The 14,315-nt window shown below is 41.8% G+C and overlaps 1 protein-coding gene across 1 annotated transcript in view; it reads right to left on the bottom strand.

The window, feature by feature from the left end:
* MYO5B (myosin VB) overlaps window positions 1–13,931 on the bottom strand; it is a 322,900-nt gene extending 308,969 nt beyond the window's left edge. The window contains exon 1 of the mRNA XM_058170954.1: window positions 13,156–13,931. Coding sequence (XP_058026937.1) covers window positions 13,156–13,215 — 60 coding nt within the window. The 5' untranslated portion in view covers window positions 13,216–13,931. The remainder of the gene's footprint in view (window positions 1–13,155) is intronic.
* Window positions 13,932–14,315: the final 384 nt, after the last annotated feature.

Raw genomic sequence — 14,315 nt, 5'->3', positions numbered from 1 at the left:
AGAACTGTTTTATAAATTGTGTGTGTGTGTTACTAGTTGAATAAAATACATAGCCTTTATCAACAAAGTCTGTATTCACACATCAGCCCTTGTTGGATGTGAATGAACCACGTGCATTTCATTCACTTCAGTTAGCTAAACAAACCAGGATTTGGCATTTAAATATAGCTTCCGGAGGCACAGTTAAATGCTTACAGGCAAAAGTTGGGAGGATGAAAATAACATTATAAAATAGATTCTGTGTGACAGTAAAAGAACAAGAATTAAGTGATGATTCACAACCAAGCTTTACACCAAATATGACTATTAAAACACACAATTCTGCAGCAGCATTTTTCCAGATATGGAATGATTTTCAAACCTCCCTTTGCTTTTGGGAAATAGAAAGTCTTGACACTTCAAAAAATTAAATTCTAACAATTTCTATCACCTGAGAGGTGTACAGATGCCCCAGTAGGCAGAAAAAGAAAACCAATTGTGATGCTTTAATAGGAACAAAACAAGAAATATCTTTAGGTGTATTAGTAGATTTATAAAAGATGTATGTTTTTTAAAAAAATATAGATCAGAGCTAAGTCACATACAACCAGCAAGTCTTAGAAGAACTTAAGCGTTGTAGGAGCTTCGGTGGAACTTTCAAGTCTCTAGCAAAATTAATTCCTCAGCAAAATGCAAGAATTGACAGATCTGCTTCAATGAGAGGTTCCAAAATGATTTCATTAAGTTTGTCTCCCAGTGTATTTCCAGAACCAAGGCTGGCCAAGTAATTACCAATAGTAATACTTCAGGGGCAGGTCAAAAGCACTTTCAATCAAAATGTGCTAATTATCTGAGGCAAGGTAAGATGTTCCATAAATCTGGTCAGTGAAACCAAGCTCTGACCTTTGGCAGGGAAATACTCCTTGCTGAGCCAAAGAAGGTTCCTCCACTTAGCTTGCTTCACTTAACAAGATCAACAAAAGTCCTTAACCGTGGTCCTAGGATTTTTTTCAACCTGTAGGTTACTTCTCTGCTTTCTGACATTAAAACACAGAGGGCATTTACCCTTCTTGTGCTACTCCACCTCAAGAGGGTGGCACCCAGGGGTGGGATTGAAAAATTTTAGCAACCAGTTCGCTGCCTGGTTGCTGGGTGGGCGTTGTCATGGGGGCGTGGCCTACTCGGCCTCCTGCATCATGGTGAGGGAAGGCTTTTCACCCTCCCCAGGTTCCAGAGGCTTTCCTTGAGCCTCCAGGAGGGCAAAAACGGCCTCCCCCAAGCTCTGGAGGCCCTCCAGAGGCCGGAAATGGGCGCATTTCCAGACTTCCGGTACTTCCGGTAGACCCGTTTTTCACCCTCCCCAGGCTTCGGAGGATTTCCTCGAGCCTCCAGGAGAGTGAAAACGGCCTCCCCCACGCTCCGGAGGCCCTCCAGAGGCCAGAAACAGGCCCATTTCTGGACTTCCAGTAGGCCCATTTTTCACCCTCCCAGAGCCTCCGTGCAGGCTCTGCACTTACCTGGTATCCAAAACAGGCTGCATGGAGACTCTTGGGAGGGACAGAGTGGGCGGGGTCAGCCAGTCCTCGCAACTACCAGTTCAGCGAACCAGATTAAAATTAACATCCGGTTCGCCCGAACCAGTCCAAACTGGCTGATCCCACCCATAGTGCCACCGGCCTTCTGAGAAAGAACATATTACAGAAGTGTTTTGCAAGGTTGAGGCTGGTCTTGAAGGCTGGTAGAAAAGCAATTGGACATTAAACATAGGGGGAGTCCTTGCCTTACAACAATTCATTTAGCAATTGTTCGAAGTTACAACAGCAATGAAAAAAGGGACTTATGACAATTTTTCACACTTACGACTGTTGCAGCTTCAAAATTTGGATGCTAGGCAACTAGCTTATATTTATGATGGTTGTAGTGTCCCAAAATTATGTGATCAGCTTTTGTGACCTTCTGACAAGACTAAATCAGATTCACTTAACAATCGTGTTACCAACTTAATAACTGAAGTGATTCACTTAATAACTGTGGCAAGAGAGGTCACAAAATGGGGCAACACTCACTTAACAAATGATTCATTTAGCAACAGACATTTTGGGTTCAATTGTGGTCGTAAGTTGAGGATTACCTGTACATTGGATGAAAGTTTACCTCTAATATAATGCTGGTTGGCTTTGAAGTTCCTCCCATGTCAACAATAGGTATAACAGAGTTGGAAGGGGCCTTGAAGATCTTCTAGTCCAACCCCCGGCTCAGGAAGGAAACCCTATATCATTTCAGACAAATGGTTGTCCAATCTCTTCTTGAAAACTTCCAGTGTTGGAGCACCCAACTCTGGAACTGGATGCTCCATGTATATAATGTATATGAAATCTAGAGTCATGGTGCAAACATCTTTATCTATCTGTTTCTTTAAAATGCTGTGAATTGGCTGCATTTGCAACACCAGTCAGGAACACTGGAAATTAAATGTGCCTTTGGATTACGTAGTGTCTTGCAGAGAACTGTCTCAAGAGCCCAAAAAATGATGCAGCTGCTTTAAGATGACCTTAACAGATGCTATATGCTCAGTTACAGGTGCTTCAAATCATATTTTGTCTTTTGAATCCAAAGCCCTGGACAGCCCTCCTTGAAAATGTAGGTTTTTCTCCTGAAAAGCCGGGAAAATACAGTATAAAATAAAGATAGCCTCGCATTTCTGCATTATGTATATCCAACAATAAATGGTGATGAACTATCTGGGATCTTTTCTGCTATCTCGACTTATGTCCTTTTGGCTAGGCAAGTACACCCCATAATTTCTTAGCTTATGAGATCCAGAGGTATCTGTGCAAATAAAGAAGTTATATGAAGACAGAACTTTGCAATATGTCTGTTTTCTCCAAACTGCTCTAAGCCAGGTGACTTGGATCACAAATCACATCACCCTATAACCAGCATTTCCTTTAGAGAAATTATAAAACCCAATATATCAGGTTGGAACAGACTGATCTAAAATCAACTAATGAACTTCTTAGTTGCGCAAGGCCTACAAGCAAAGTTCTCCACATCTAAACCTTCTAAAATGTCCTGTGTTTTACTAATTTTTTATATATTAGAAATCCTTCAAAGCAGTGGTGGGTTTCAAAAATTTTTACTACCGGTTCCATGGGCGTAGCTTGGTGAGCGTAGCATAACTTGGTGGGCGTGGCTTGGTGGGTGTGGCAGGGGAAGGATACTGTAAAATCTCCATTCCCTCCCCACTCCAGGGGAAGGTTACTGCAAAATCCGCATTTTCTCCGGATCAGCTGGGACTTGGGAGGCAGAGAATAGATGGGGGCAGAGTCAGTCAAAGGTGGTATTTACCGGTTCTCCGAACTACTCAAAATTTCTGCTACTGGTTCTCCAGAACTTGTCAGAACCTGCTGAAAGCCACCTCTGCTTCAAAGCATGCATGCCGAAAATGGACACTTGGACTAGCACTGACGGATGCATTTTAAACTTCTAGTTTTTATAGATCTATGTGAATTGTCCAAAACCTAATTACCCTCTAGCTATGCCCCTGTATCATAGGGTGACAATGGGAATTGTAGACTATCTGGTTGTAGAAGGCTAATTGACAGTTTTCTGTATTAACTAAGTTTTACATGCTACAATAGTATACTTTTATCTCTTATGGATAATGTATGAATTCCTCTGGAAAGAAGATCTTTATGGGTGGAGAAAGAAACTTCATCCAAATCCAAGGGAGAGATCTGTACCCTAAGCATGATTGTCTACACAAGTTATCTTTTGTGAATTTTTGCTTTGAGGTCTTACTAGTTTCAAGATTTGGGCTCCGTCTGTCTGTTCTTATAACTTTCTGTTACCCTTTCAAGATTAACAAATTGAATTTTAATCATTTTTTTTAATCTTCAATCATGTTTAAGGCTAATAATGTGACTCCTGATGTCTCCCCTATCAATCTTTCTGCCTTACCCAATGTACTTAAAAGCTGTCTGTTTAAAAATAAATATTGTATTCGTTCAGGCTTATTATACTCAAAGCAGACTGAAAACCATTTGAACATATCTGTAGTGCATGCAAGATTGGAAATATCTGTTTAAAGATAAAGACTTATAAATGCAAATTTTAAGTACTTGGCAGTCTTCATCTACCCTTAATCCAAGTTTCCAACCATTTTCACAAATTTCAATTAAGACTTACAGCAACAGACCCTGAGGATCTTTAAGTATAATTGTTCTTCACATGATAATAGTACAGCTTTATCGCAACATTGCTTCAATATAATTTAATGGTAACGTATAGAATTGGTAATGCAGTGGAATGCTACTCTAAACATTATACATATTTTTCTCTTCGTGTAATCACGGAATTGTAGATTGGAAGAAGCCATCAAATCTATCTCATTGATCAGTGCAAGCATCCAAATCCTTGACAAAATATTTAGCTTCTGTTTGATGACATCTAACCAAAGAAAGTCTTCCTACAGCCTTCAGGAATTGGTTCTACTGTCCAGCTACTGTCCATTGCAGTCCTATAGTTTTTCTAACATTCAGTCTTTCTGAAATTTAAAACTACAGTGCTGTGTCATTCACATTAGGGTATCAGAATCTGGGGGATCTCTCTGAGGGATTGCTTTCTAAGGGTTTCTACATGTCCAATTAGATCAGGGGTCGGCAACCTTAAACCCTCAAAGAGCCACAAAGGTTCTAACCGGAAGCCCCCTGTTCAATTGTGGCAAAATTAGTAGACCAGAGGAATGCTGTCGATATAATTTACTTGGACTTCAGTAAAGCATTTGATAAAGTAGACCATAACCTACTACTAGATAAAGTAGAAAAATGTGGGTTAGACAGCACCACCACCAGATGGATTCGTAACTGGCTGACCAACTGCACTCAACGTGTAGTCCTCAACGGAACTACATCCACATGGAGGGAAGTATGCAGTGGAGTACCCCAAGGCTCTGTTTTAGGCACAGAACTCTTCAACATCTTCATCAATGACTTGGACAAGGGGATAGATGGGGAACTCATCAAATTTGCAGATGACACCCAAGCTGGCAGGAATAGCCAACAGTCCAGAAGATAGGCTCAAATTACCGAAGGATCTTGACAGACTTGAACATTGGGCGCTATCTAACAAAATGAAATTCAATAGTGAAAAGGTAAGGTTCTATATTTAGGCAAAAAAACCAAAATGCACAGGTACCGGATTATTTTCCTTGATCTCTTCTCATAGTTTCCAATCCTCTGATAACTGCATTCTTCAGTCCATTGAATGTAGCAGCATCCAATGGCAAACTGAAGTTCACCATTTCAGCCTAATACTCGTAAACCCTAAGCAAATTCACTTTGACGCCACCTTAGATAGAATGTGAAGTTTAGACACTCCTACAGGAAGTAACCCTTCTCAAATGATGGCTTCTATAACTCCGAACGTAAATGAAAATTATTATTCAATTCTCCGAATTGCTTCTAGGGCACCAAAGAACCGAAGCAAAGAGGAAGATTATGTGATTTTACCATAGCTTGCCACTAAAGACAAAAAAAAAAGGTGCCATCTATTACACAGGAGTCGATCTACCAACTCACATTTATGATGACAACAACCTGTCTTCTACAGTAAGAGTCAAGACAAGAGATTAAGGTCAAAGAATAGAGCTTTTTGCTGGTTTTAGTTTTAGTGGAGATCATTTTCAGACAATTTGGTATAGTTAGTTTCTTTTCTAGCATATTTCTGAGCCTTGGTTCTTGAAACCTCAGCTTGAATTTGAACCTTGGTGGGTACCTGTAGAGTTTTCCATCAAAGTTCTAACAGGGCTGACCCTGATTAGCTTTTTCAAGATCACTCAAGGTTGGCTAGGTGTGGGAAGCCACCCTCCTCCTAGAAGAATGAAATATTTTGAGAAATATTTAAAAAGGCAGAATAAAATATTTCCCCTAAAAGAGAAATAAAAAGACTTAAGGGAGACAGAAACCCAGAGCCCCAGCTCCCTCCCCCCAGCAGATATTTTGTGCTCATTAGGAAAGACTAGGAAAGACCATCCTATCTACAAAACAAAAGACGTTCAGTTCCAGGATGACAGGATTAAGACATGGCCCTTCAGGATATAACAGGATTAACCAACTACCATTTAGCAGCAGAGTTCACTACATTGCACAGTCTCCTAAGGACAACGCATCACCCTCCAAACTTCAACCAAACCTAGCTCAGACAACCTACAGAGCCAGCTATGACCCCTACAACAGCCAATAGAATACATGTTCTTGCACAGGAACAGGAAATTCAAGTGCAAAGCCCAAGAGAAAGTATTAAAACCTCTCACTCTCAACTCCATGTGGTCAGCCGCACCAGAACCAGAACCTATGTGCTTCTGCTTCATCAATCAATGGACCCTCTTTTCAATTAGCCTCCAGCCTCCATTTTGTCTCAGTGCCTTTCTCCTAGCTTGGAACCGAACCAGATTTCCAACACTAGGAATTCGCAATTCATAGCTAGGATTGGCCAATACTATTCATTTGTAAAGTGATTGCTTTAAAACAGTGGTCCTCAACAATTGTGACTGGGCAGCCTGGTGGGGCAGGAGGGGAATCGAGCCATGCTATCTGCTCATGCAGTAAACACACACCGGCATGCCGTTCGCACAAATGGAGCTGTGTGCATGATGCACACCGACCCGCTGCTCACGGGGCCCGGTTCCGAATAGGCTACGGCCCAGTAGTGGGCCACAGCCCAGGGATTGGGGACCCCGCTTTAAAATATTTTGCAACGTAGTGGAAGAAAGAACTGTTCATCAAATCATGGCAAGTCCTTAGAAAGAGAGGGAGAGTAAGTGCACAACTTGTGATGAACAAAAGAACACAATATCTAGAACCTGGATAACCATTTTTTGCATGAGTAGAGCTTCTCTCACTCTTTCCAAAGAGTGCAGAAGAGCATCCAATTTCTCCAAATAACTTAATTAAATGGCTTGAAGCTTAGAGAAAGGTCTGGAGAAGACTGCATTAATTGCCTCTTTTACCTCCCTTCTCAGAGAATCTGGAGACATTTTCACCCGCCCTTCCATAAATACATTTTAAACAAGGCTTGAAATAAAGTAGGAGATGGATGTTGAGGTCCACTACCTAAAGATAATTACCATGTACTTTAAGAACTAACTGAAGGCTTAGGAAAAAAATTGCATGTCTATAGGCTTCCAAAGCACTTTTGTCAGGAAAGAAAGGGAATTGGGGGGTGGGAGAAATGTAATTTTCAATTTATGACTGTTCATTTGATGATGGCCCAAAGTTATAAAAGTGATGTTTGACTTCTCCTCAAAGTTATGACCGTTGCACCGTACCATCGTCACACGATTGTACCATACCATGGTCCCACGACTGCAATTCAGGTGCTTGGCAACTGGCTTATATTTATAGTGTTTGCAGTATCTTGTGGTCACGCAATCATGAATTGTAACCTTCTCGGTGAACTTCTGACAAGCAAATTCAGTTAGGGAAGACAGGTTTGCTTAACAACCATGAGATTCACTTAACAGCCATGAGATTCACGTAACCATGGTAAAAATGTGATAAAATGTGATCTGGCCATGTGATGAATCGCTTAATAACCGCAACCAAAATTTCCGTCCCAATTGTGGTTGCTTCCTTATGATTCCCATGGCGCCGCAAGTGGTAGAATGAAGTATTGCAGGCTAACTGACTGCTCACTGCCAGGAGTTCGATCCTGATCGGCTCAAGGTTGACTCAGCCTTCCATCCTCCTGAGGTCAGTAAAATGAGGACCCAGATTATTGAGGGCAAGAGGCTGATTCTGTAAACCGCTTAGAGAGGGCTGTAAAACCAGTGGTGAAATCCTACCAGTTCGCACCAGTTCGGGTGAACCAGTAGTAATAAAGGTTACTAATTTGGGCGAACTGTTAGTTAAAAAAGCTACCAGTTCGTCTGAACTGGTATTTCCGACAATTAGCTGTGCCGCACAATTTATATTCGCTAGAAAGCAGGAAATCCTGCTTTATAGCGAATCTAAATCGCACGGTACAGCTGTTCCCCCCTCATTGTTCTACTTACCGTGTTAAGTGACCTTTTTCCGTGCAAAGCACTCATTTGGTGTGCATGTGCACACAGTTTGTGTTTGGTGCATACTGCACATGTGCATGCAGTGTGCATTTGGTACGCACTGCGCATGCGCGGGCAGAAACCCAGTGGCAAACCACGGAGGATTTCACCTCTGTGTAAAGCACTGTGAAGTGGTAGTCTAAGTGCTATTGCTATTGCAAGAGAAATACAGGTCCTCGACTTACAACATGTCGTATCCCATTCCCCCTCCGACGACTGGGTCTAGGCAGTCCGCATCAAACGTGGCAACGAAGCCTCTGCAGCTTATCAAAGTCTTTCGAGGTTTATCAGGGCAGGCAGGAGTCCAAGTTGTGACTTCAGCGACAGAGTCCGATAACAGCAAACTAGATGAGACTTTGCTTGACTCAAGGTTGGAATGCCAAAAGCAGGTCCTTTATATAGGCTGTGGGGTGTGGCTCCATGACTCAGCATTTATCCAGGCCTGCCCCTCCCTTCCTTTTGCTGGTGTCACCTCTCAGATCTCCGGAAGCAAGGATCCTCCCACTTTGAATTCTCTTCAGCTGGATCTGCTGTCAGTAATTCCAGCACGTGGCTGGCTACCTGCTCACACACTGTAGGAGTGAGGTTTGTTTGTTCATTCCTGACATCCTGTCCGGGCATGGGGCCAGGGCCGGGGGCTGGAGGCATGACAGGCCATTCATCTTCATTATCACTCGGAGTCTGATAACAGGCCCGGGTGTAGACGGGAGGGGCCCAGCTGAGGAGAGGAGGGACGACGAGGCACAACACAACAGTTGGTTTAGTGACCATTTGAAGTTACAACGGCACTGAAAAAAGTGACTTATGACCATTTTTCACACTTAGGACCGTTGCAGAATCCCTGTGGTCACATGATTTATATTCGGATGCTTGTCCACTGACTCACATTTATGACCGTTGTAGTGTCCCAGGGTCATGTGATCGTCTTTTGCGACCACCTGACCAGCAAAGTCAATGGGGAAACCAGATTCACTTAACAAACTGTGTTACTAACTTAACAGCTGCAGTGATTCATTTAACAACGGTGGCAAAGAAAGTCGTAAAATGAGGCAAAACTCACTTAACAAATTTCTCAGCAACATAAATTTTGGGCTCAATTGTGGTCGTACGTTGAAGTTACCGCCTGTAATATATAACAGAGGAGTTTTGCTAAGATGGTCACGCCCATGGTCCGTTCTGTAAGGCATCAAGATCACCAAAACCATTTGTCTTGAGGGGAGAGAGGAAAGCCGATAAGCAACGCAAGAAATGAACTAGCTTTAAGTTTGTTCCAAATTCTACCAGAAGTTCCACAATACGACAACAAAAAAAGTGGGAAAGGACTAAAACCAGCAGTAGGAACCATCATGACGAGAACCTGAGAAGAAACACTGTAGAAGTTACAACTTCTTAAGTTCTTGTCATAATGGTTCCTAATGCTGGTTTTAGTCAGAATCAGAATAGAGCTGGAAGGGACCTTGGAGGTCTTCTAGTCCAGCCCCCTGCTCAAACAGGAGAGCCGCCTCCTTTTTTTTTTTTTTTAATATTTTTATTACTTTTTTCTAACATTACAAACAAAAAAGAAAATACATTATTCCACCCTTGTGCTATACATAAAAAAAAGGAAGATTTGGGTCTTCGGATATGTCCTCATGATTGCCAAAATCCACGTTCTCGAGGTACAGGTACCGAAGCGTCCAATGTTCCAAGCGCATAGTCCACGAATGGTTTCCAAATCTTCCAGAAAATATCTTCTTTATACACACCACTTCTAATTTTAATATCACATGTCATTTTATCATTTAAAGCTAATTTCCACATTTCAGAATTCCACTCTTCTATTCTGAAAATCACATCTAGTTTCCAGTATCTAGCTATTATAATTCTACCTATTATAATCATAATTCTAATCAATTCTTTTTAATATTTTGTTAATTCTATTTCCTTAATTACCAACAATAATATTTTTTTTTAATTTGCATTTATATCCCGCCCTTCTCCGAAGACTCAGGGCGGCTTACACTATGTCAAGCAATAGTCTTCATCAATTTGTATATTATATACAAAGTCAACTTATTGCCCCCAACAATCTGGGTCCTCATTTTACCTACCTTATAAAGGATGGAAGGCTGAGTCAACCTTGGGCCTGGTGGGACTTGAACCTGCAGTAATTGCAAGCAGCTGCTGTTAATAACAGATTGCATTAGCCTGTTGAGCCATCAGAGGCCCCTTCTTGAGCAGGGGGCTGGACTAGAAGACCTCCAAGGTCCCTTTCAGCTCTATTCTGATTCTGATCTTCTGATTGAGCAGGGGTGAACTGGGGTGAAATGTAAAATTTGTTACTACCAGTTCTGTGGGCGTTGTTTGGTGGTGGTGGGGGTAATGTGACTGAGTGGGCGTGGTGAACTTTTTTTTTTAACTTTTAAAAGCATTTTTTCTCCAACTTCTTCGGCCAAAGAGGTTGTGAAAAAAATGCTTTTAAAAGCCTGCGATGATCAGACAACTCAGCTGGGATCGCCAGAGGAAAAAAAGCTTTTAAAGGGTTCTGACAATCCCAGCTGAATTGCCTGATCACCAGAACCTTTTAAAAGCATTTTTTCTACAACCACTTTGACCGAAGAAAAAATGCTTTTAAAAGTAAAAAAAAAACACCCTCTGATGATCGCGCAGCTCAACTGGGGCGGGGGGAGGGATTTTTGCTACCGATTCTCCAAACCACCCACCACCATCGCTACCGGATCAGGCGATCCAGTCTGAACCAGGAGCATTTCACCCCTGGGCTGGACTAGAAGATCTCCAAGGTCCCTTCCAGCTCTATTCTGATTCTCACTAAAACCAACATCATGAGAAGAAACACTGCAGAAGTTGTTCGTTCTACTAAACCTGCTTGTCAAGCGCTCATTTGATCCAGAAACAGCCCGAACAGGTAATACCAGAGTGAATGTAATATGAAGGTGTAATTAGATCAAAGGGTTTTTGACCGCTGTCCTTTGCATTTTAGGACAAGTCTATTTTCTAACCATTTTTACCATAATTTTACCATAATTGCTACCAACTTGCCTTCCACTGAGGACCTGTATGCTGCACGAATCAAGAAGAGGGCCGTGAAAATATTTGCAGATCCCTCGCATCCTGGACATAAACTGTTTCAACTCCTACCCTCAAAACGACGCTATAGAGCATTGCACACCAGAACAACTAGACACAAGAACAGTTTTTTCCCGAAGGCCATCACTCTGCTAAACAAATAATTCCCTCAATACTGTCAAACTATTTACTAAATCTACACTACTATTAATCTTCTCGTTTCCATCACCAATCTCTTTCCACTTATGACTGTATGACTGTAACTTTTTGTTGCTATCACTAAGGGTTAAATTGCAACCTATGACCATCATTTGTGTTGTAAATGTACCTTTGATGAAGGTATTTTTTTTCCTTTCTTTTCTTTACTTTTATGTACATTGAGAGCATATGCACCAAAACAAATTCCTTCTGTGTCCAATCATACTTGGCCAATAAAATTCTATTCTATTCTATTCTATTCTATTCTATTCTATTCTATTCTATTCTATTCTATTCTATTCTATTTTTGATCAGATCACGGTGGACGCAAATCATTTTTGCTTTATATATTTCTGAAATATATTCCCAGCAATACAGACGGTCCTGACCATGCAACAGTTTGTTTAGTGACTGTTCAAAGTTGCAACAGTAACGAAAACGTGAGCTGTGACTATTTTTCGCACTTACAACTGTTACAGCATTTCCCACGGACGCATGATCAAAATTCAGATGCTTGGCAGCTGCCTCACATTTATGACCTATATTGCAGTGTTCTGGGGTTATGCGATCCCCTTTTACGACCTTCTGACAAAGCAAAGTCAGTGAGGAAGCCAGATTCACTTAACAACCGTGTTACTAATTTAACAACTGCAATGGTTCACTTAACAACTGTGGCAAGAAAAGTTATAAAATGGGGCAAAACTCACAGCAACAGAAATTCTGGGCTCAATTATGGCTGTAAGTTTTTAAATGGATGGGGAAAACCGCTACTGATGTTCATTTAATAGATGTCTGCACAATTAAGACAATGTAGTTACAATTAATGAGACAGGTAGTCCTTGACTTACAACCATTCATTTAGTGACCATCTGAAATTACAAAGGCAATAGAAAAAAAAAGTCTTATGTCCTGTTCCCGCACTTATGACTGTCACAGCACACACACACACATGATCAAAATTTGGGCACTTGGCTGCTGGCAAGTATTTAAAACAGCTGCAATATCCCAGGATCAATGCATTGGCTGTTTGCGGCCTTCCAGGCTGACTTGGAAGCAAAGTCAATGGGAAAAGCCGGATTTATTTAACAACAAGAAAGTCATTTAACAACTGCAGTGATTCACTTAACAACCAAAATTTCTGTCCCTGGCAAAAAATAATAATCGTAAAATCGGGCGTGACACATTTAACAACTGGCTTGCTTAACAATAGTCCCAGTTGTGGTCATAAGTTGAAGACTAAAGAAGAGGTGCAAAAACTCACAACTCAATCGGACTTGATTAATAGCTGGATGGGAGATCACCAGGTAAAGACCCCATAGCAAGCCTACTTCTATTCTGTTGTCATGAAAATGCTATTTGAGGGAGTCTACTTAAGGGCAACAAAATAACATATTTTAACATGATTTAAAATTTTCAATATTTAACGCCTTGCATCTCAACTCCTTCTGATACCAGCCATCAAAGACCACAATACCCTATAAATAAAGGGACAAAATTCAAGTTTTCAAGCCTTCCACAATTTTATCGGTTTTGTTTTCCTTCTATACAGAAATCCCTAAAAACATTTCCTTATCGCGACATGTCAGCAGTGGAGTTAAAAGAGGATAATTCATTGGCTCTTTGGAAGCCTAGTTAGCCACTTTATGCACAAAGGAAACCGTAACACAATAATTTGTCATATGGAAAGAGACAGAGTTTTGGAACGGAATTTGAAATTTGTCTCTCTCTGTATGAGGGTAACATATCAAAAGCAAAGACAGACACTAATAAGCAAAGTTGTTCTGAATCTATAAAAAGGAACATTGGCTTACCTGAAGGTTCCTTCTATGTACGCTGCGTGAGAGTCCAAAGCAATGGGTTGTTAACTTCATCTGATTGGCCAGAGACTGAGTTGAATTTGTTTAAACACACCTCCTCTTCCTGTTTAGCTCCAGTTTATTAACGAAGAAGCGGTATTGGAGAAGACGAACTCAATGTGAAAACTGGAAAAAACGGAACAATAACCTCCAGATCCCTGTATATAGACAAAAACAATAAGTGAAAATAGGGAGGGGTTGGACTCTCACGCAGCGTACATAGAAGGAACCTTCAGGTAAGCCAATGTTCCTTCTCCTGTACGCTGCTAAGAGAGTCCAAAGCAATGGGATATACCCAAGCTAAATATCCCTAGGGCGGGAAAGGAAAGATTAGGAAGACTCAGCAACAGGAAGAACTCGCTGCAGGACCCTCCGTCCGAATGAGGCCTCGGCTGAGGCAAATTGGTCCATCTTGTAGTTTTTAATAAATGGCGAAGGAGAGGCCCACGTGGCTGCTCTGCAAATGTCCAAGATAGAGGCCTGGGTGGCCCAGGCAGCTGTGGTGGCCGCGCTGCGGGTGGAGTGTGCAGTGATGCGGCCTGGAAGATGGTGTTTCTGCTGGTCGTAGGCCATGGAAATACAGGCTTTTATCCACCTGCCTATGGTGGATGGGGAGACTTTGGTGCCCAGAGCCCTTGGTTGAAAGGAAACAAATAGGGATTCTGTCTTCCTGAAAGGAGCTGTTCTGTTGAGGTAAATACGCAGGGCCCTTCTTACGTCCAGCGTGTGCCATCGACGCTCGATGGATGCTTGGGATGAGGACAAAATCCGGTAAGATGACTTCTTGAGATCTATGAAAGCTTGTGTTTATTTTAGGAAGAAAGGTAGGGTCTAATCGGAGAATGACTCGGTTAGAGTGAAAAATCAATAAGTCCTTCCTGACCGAAAGGGCAGCGATCTCGGAGATCCTGCGGGCTGAGGTTATGGCTATGAGAAAGGCGACCTTAAAGGTTAAGAGCTTGAGACTGGAGGAGCTCAAGGGTTCAAAAGGGGAAGACGTAAGCTTCTGAAGGACAAGGGTCAGGTCCCAGGTAGGGTATCTGTGTACCGGAGGCGGTCGCAGATTATAAGCTCCCCTCAGAAAACGTCGGATACGGGGGTGTTGAGAAAGTGTG

This window comes from Ahaetulla prasina, chromosome 2 (assembly GCF_028640845.1).
Source record: "Ahaetulla prasina isolate Xishuangbanna chromosome 2, ASM2864084v1, whole genome shotgun sequence".
NCBI classification, from domain to species: Eukaryota; Metazoa; Chordata; class Lepidosauria; order Squamata; family Colubridae; genus Ahaetulla; species Ahaetulla prasina.
The sequence above is the reverse complement of the archived record's forward strand: the minus strand, read 5'-3'. Positions and strand labels throughout refer to the sequence as shown.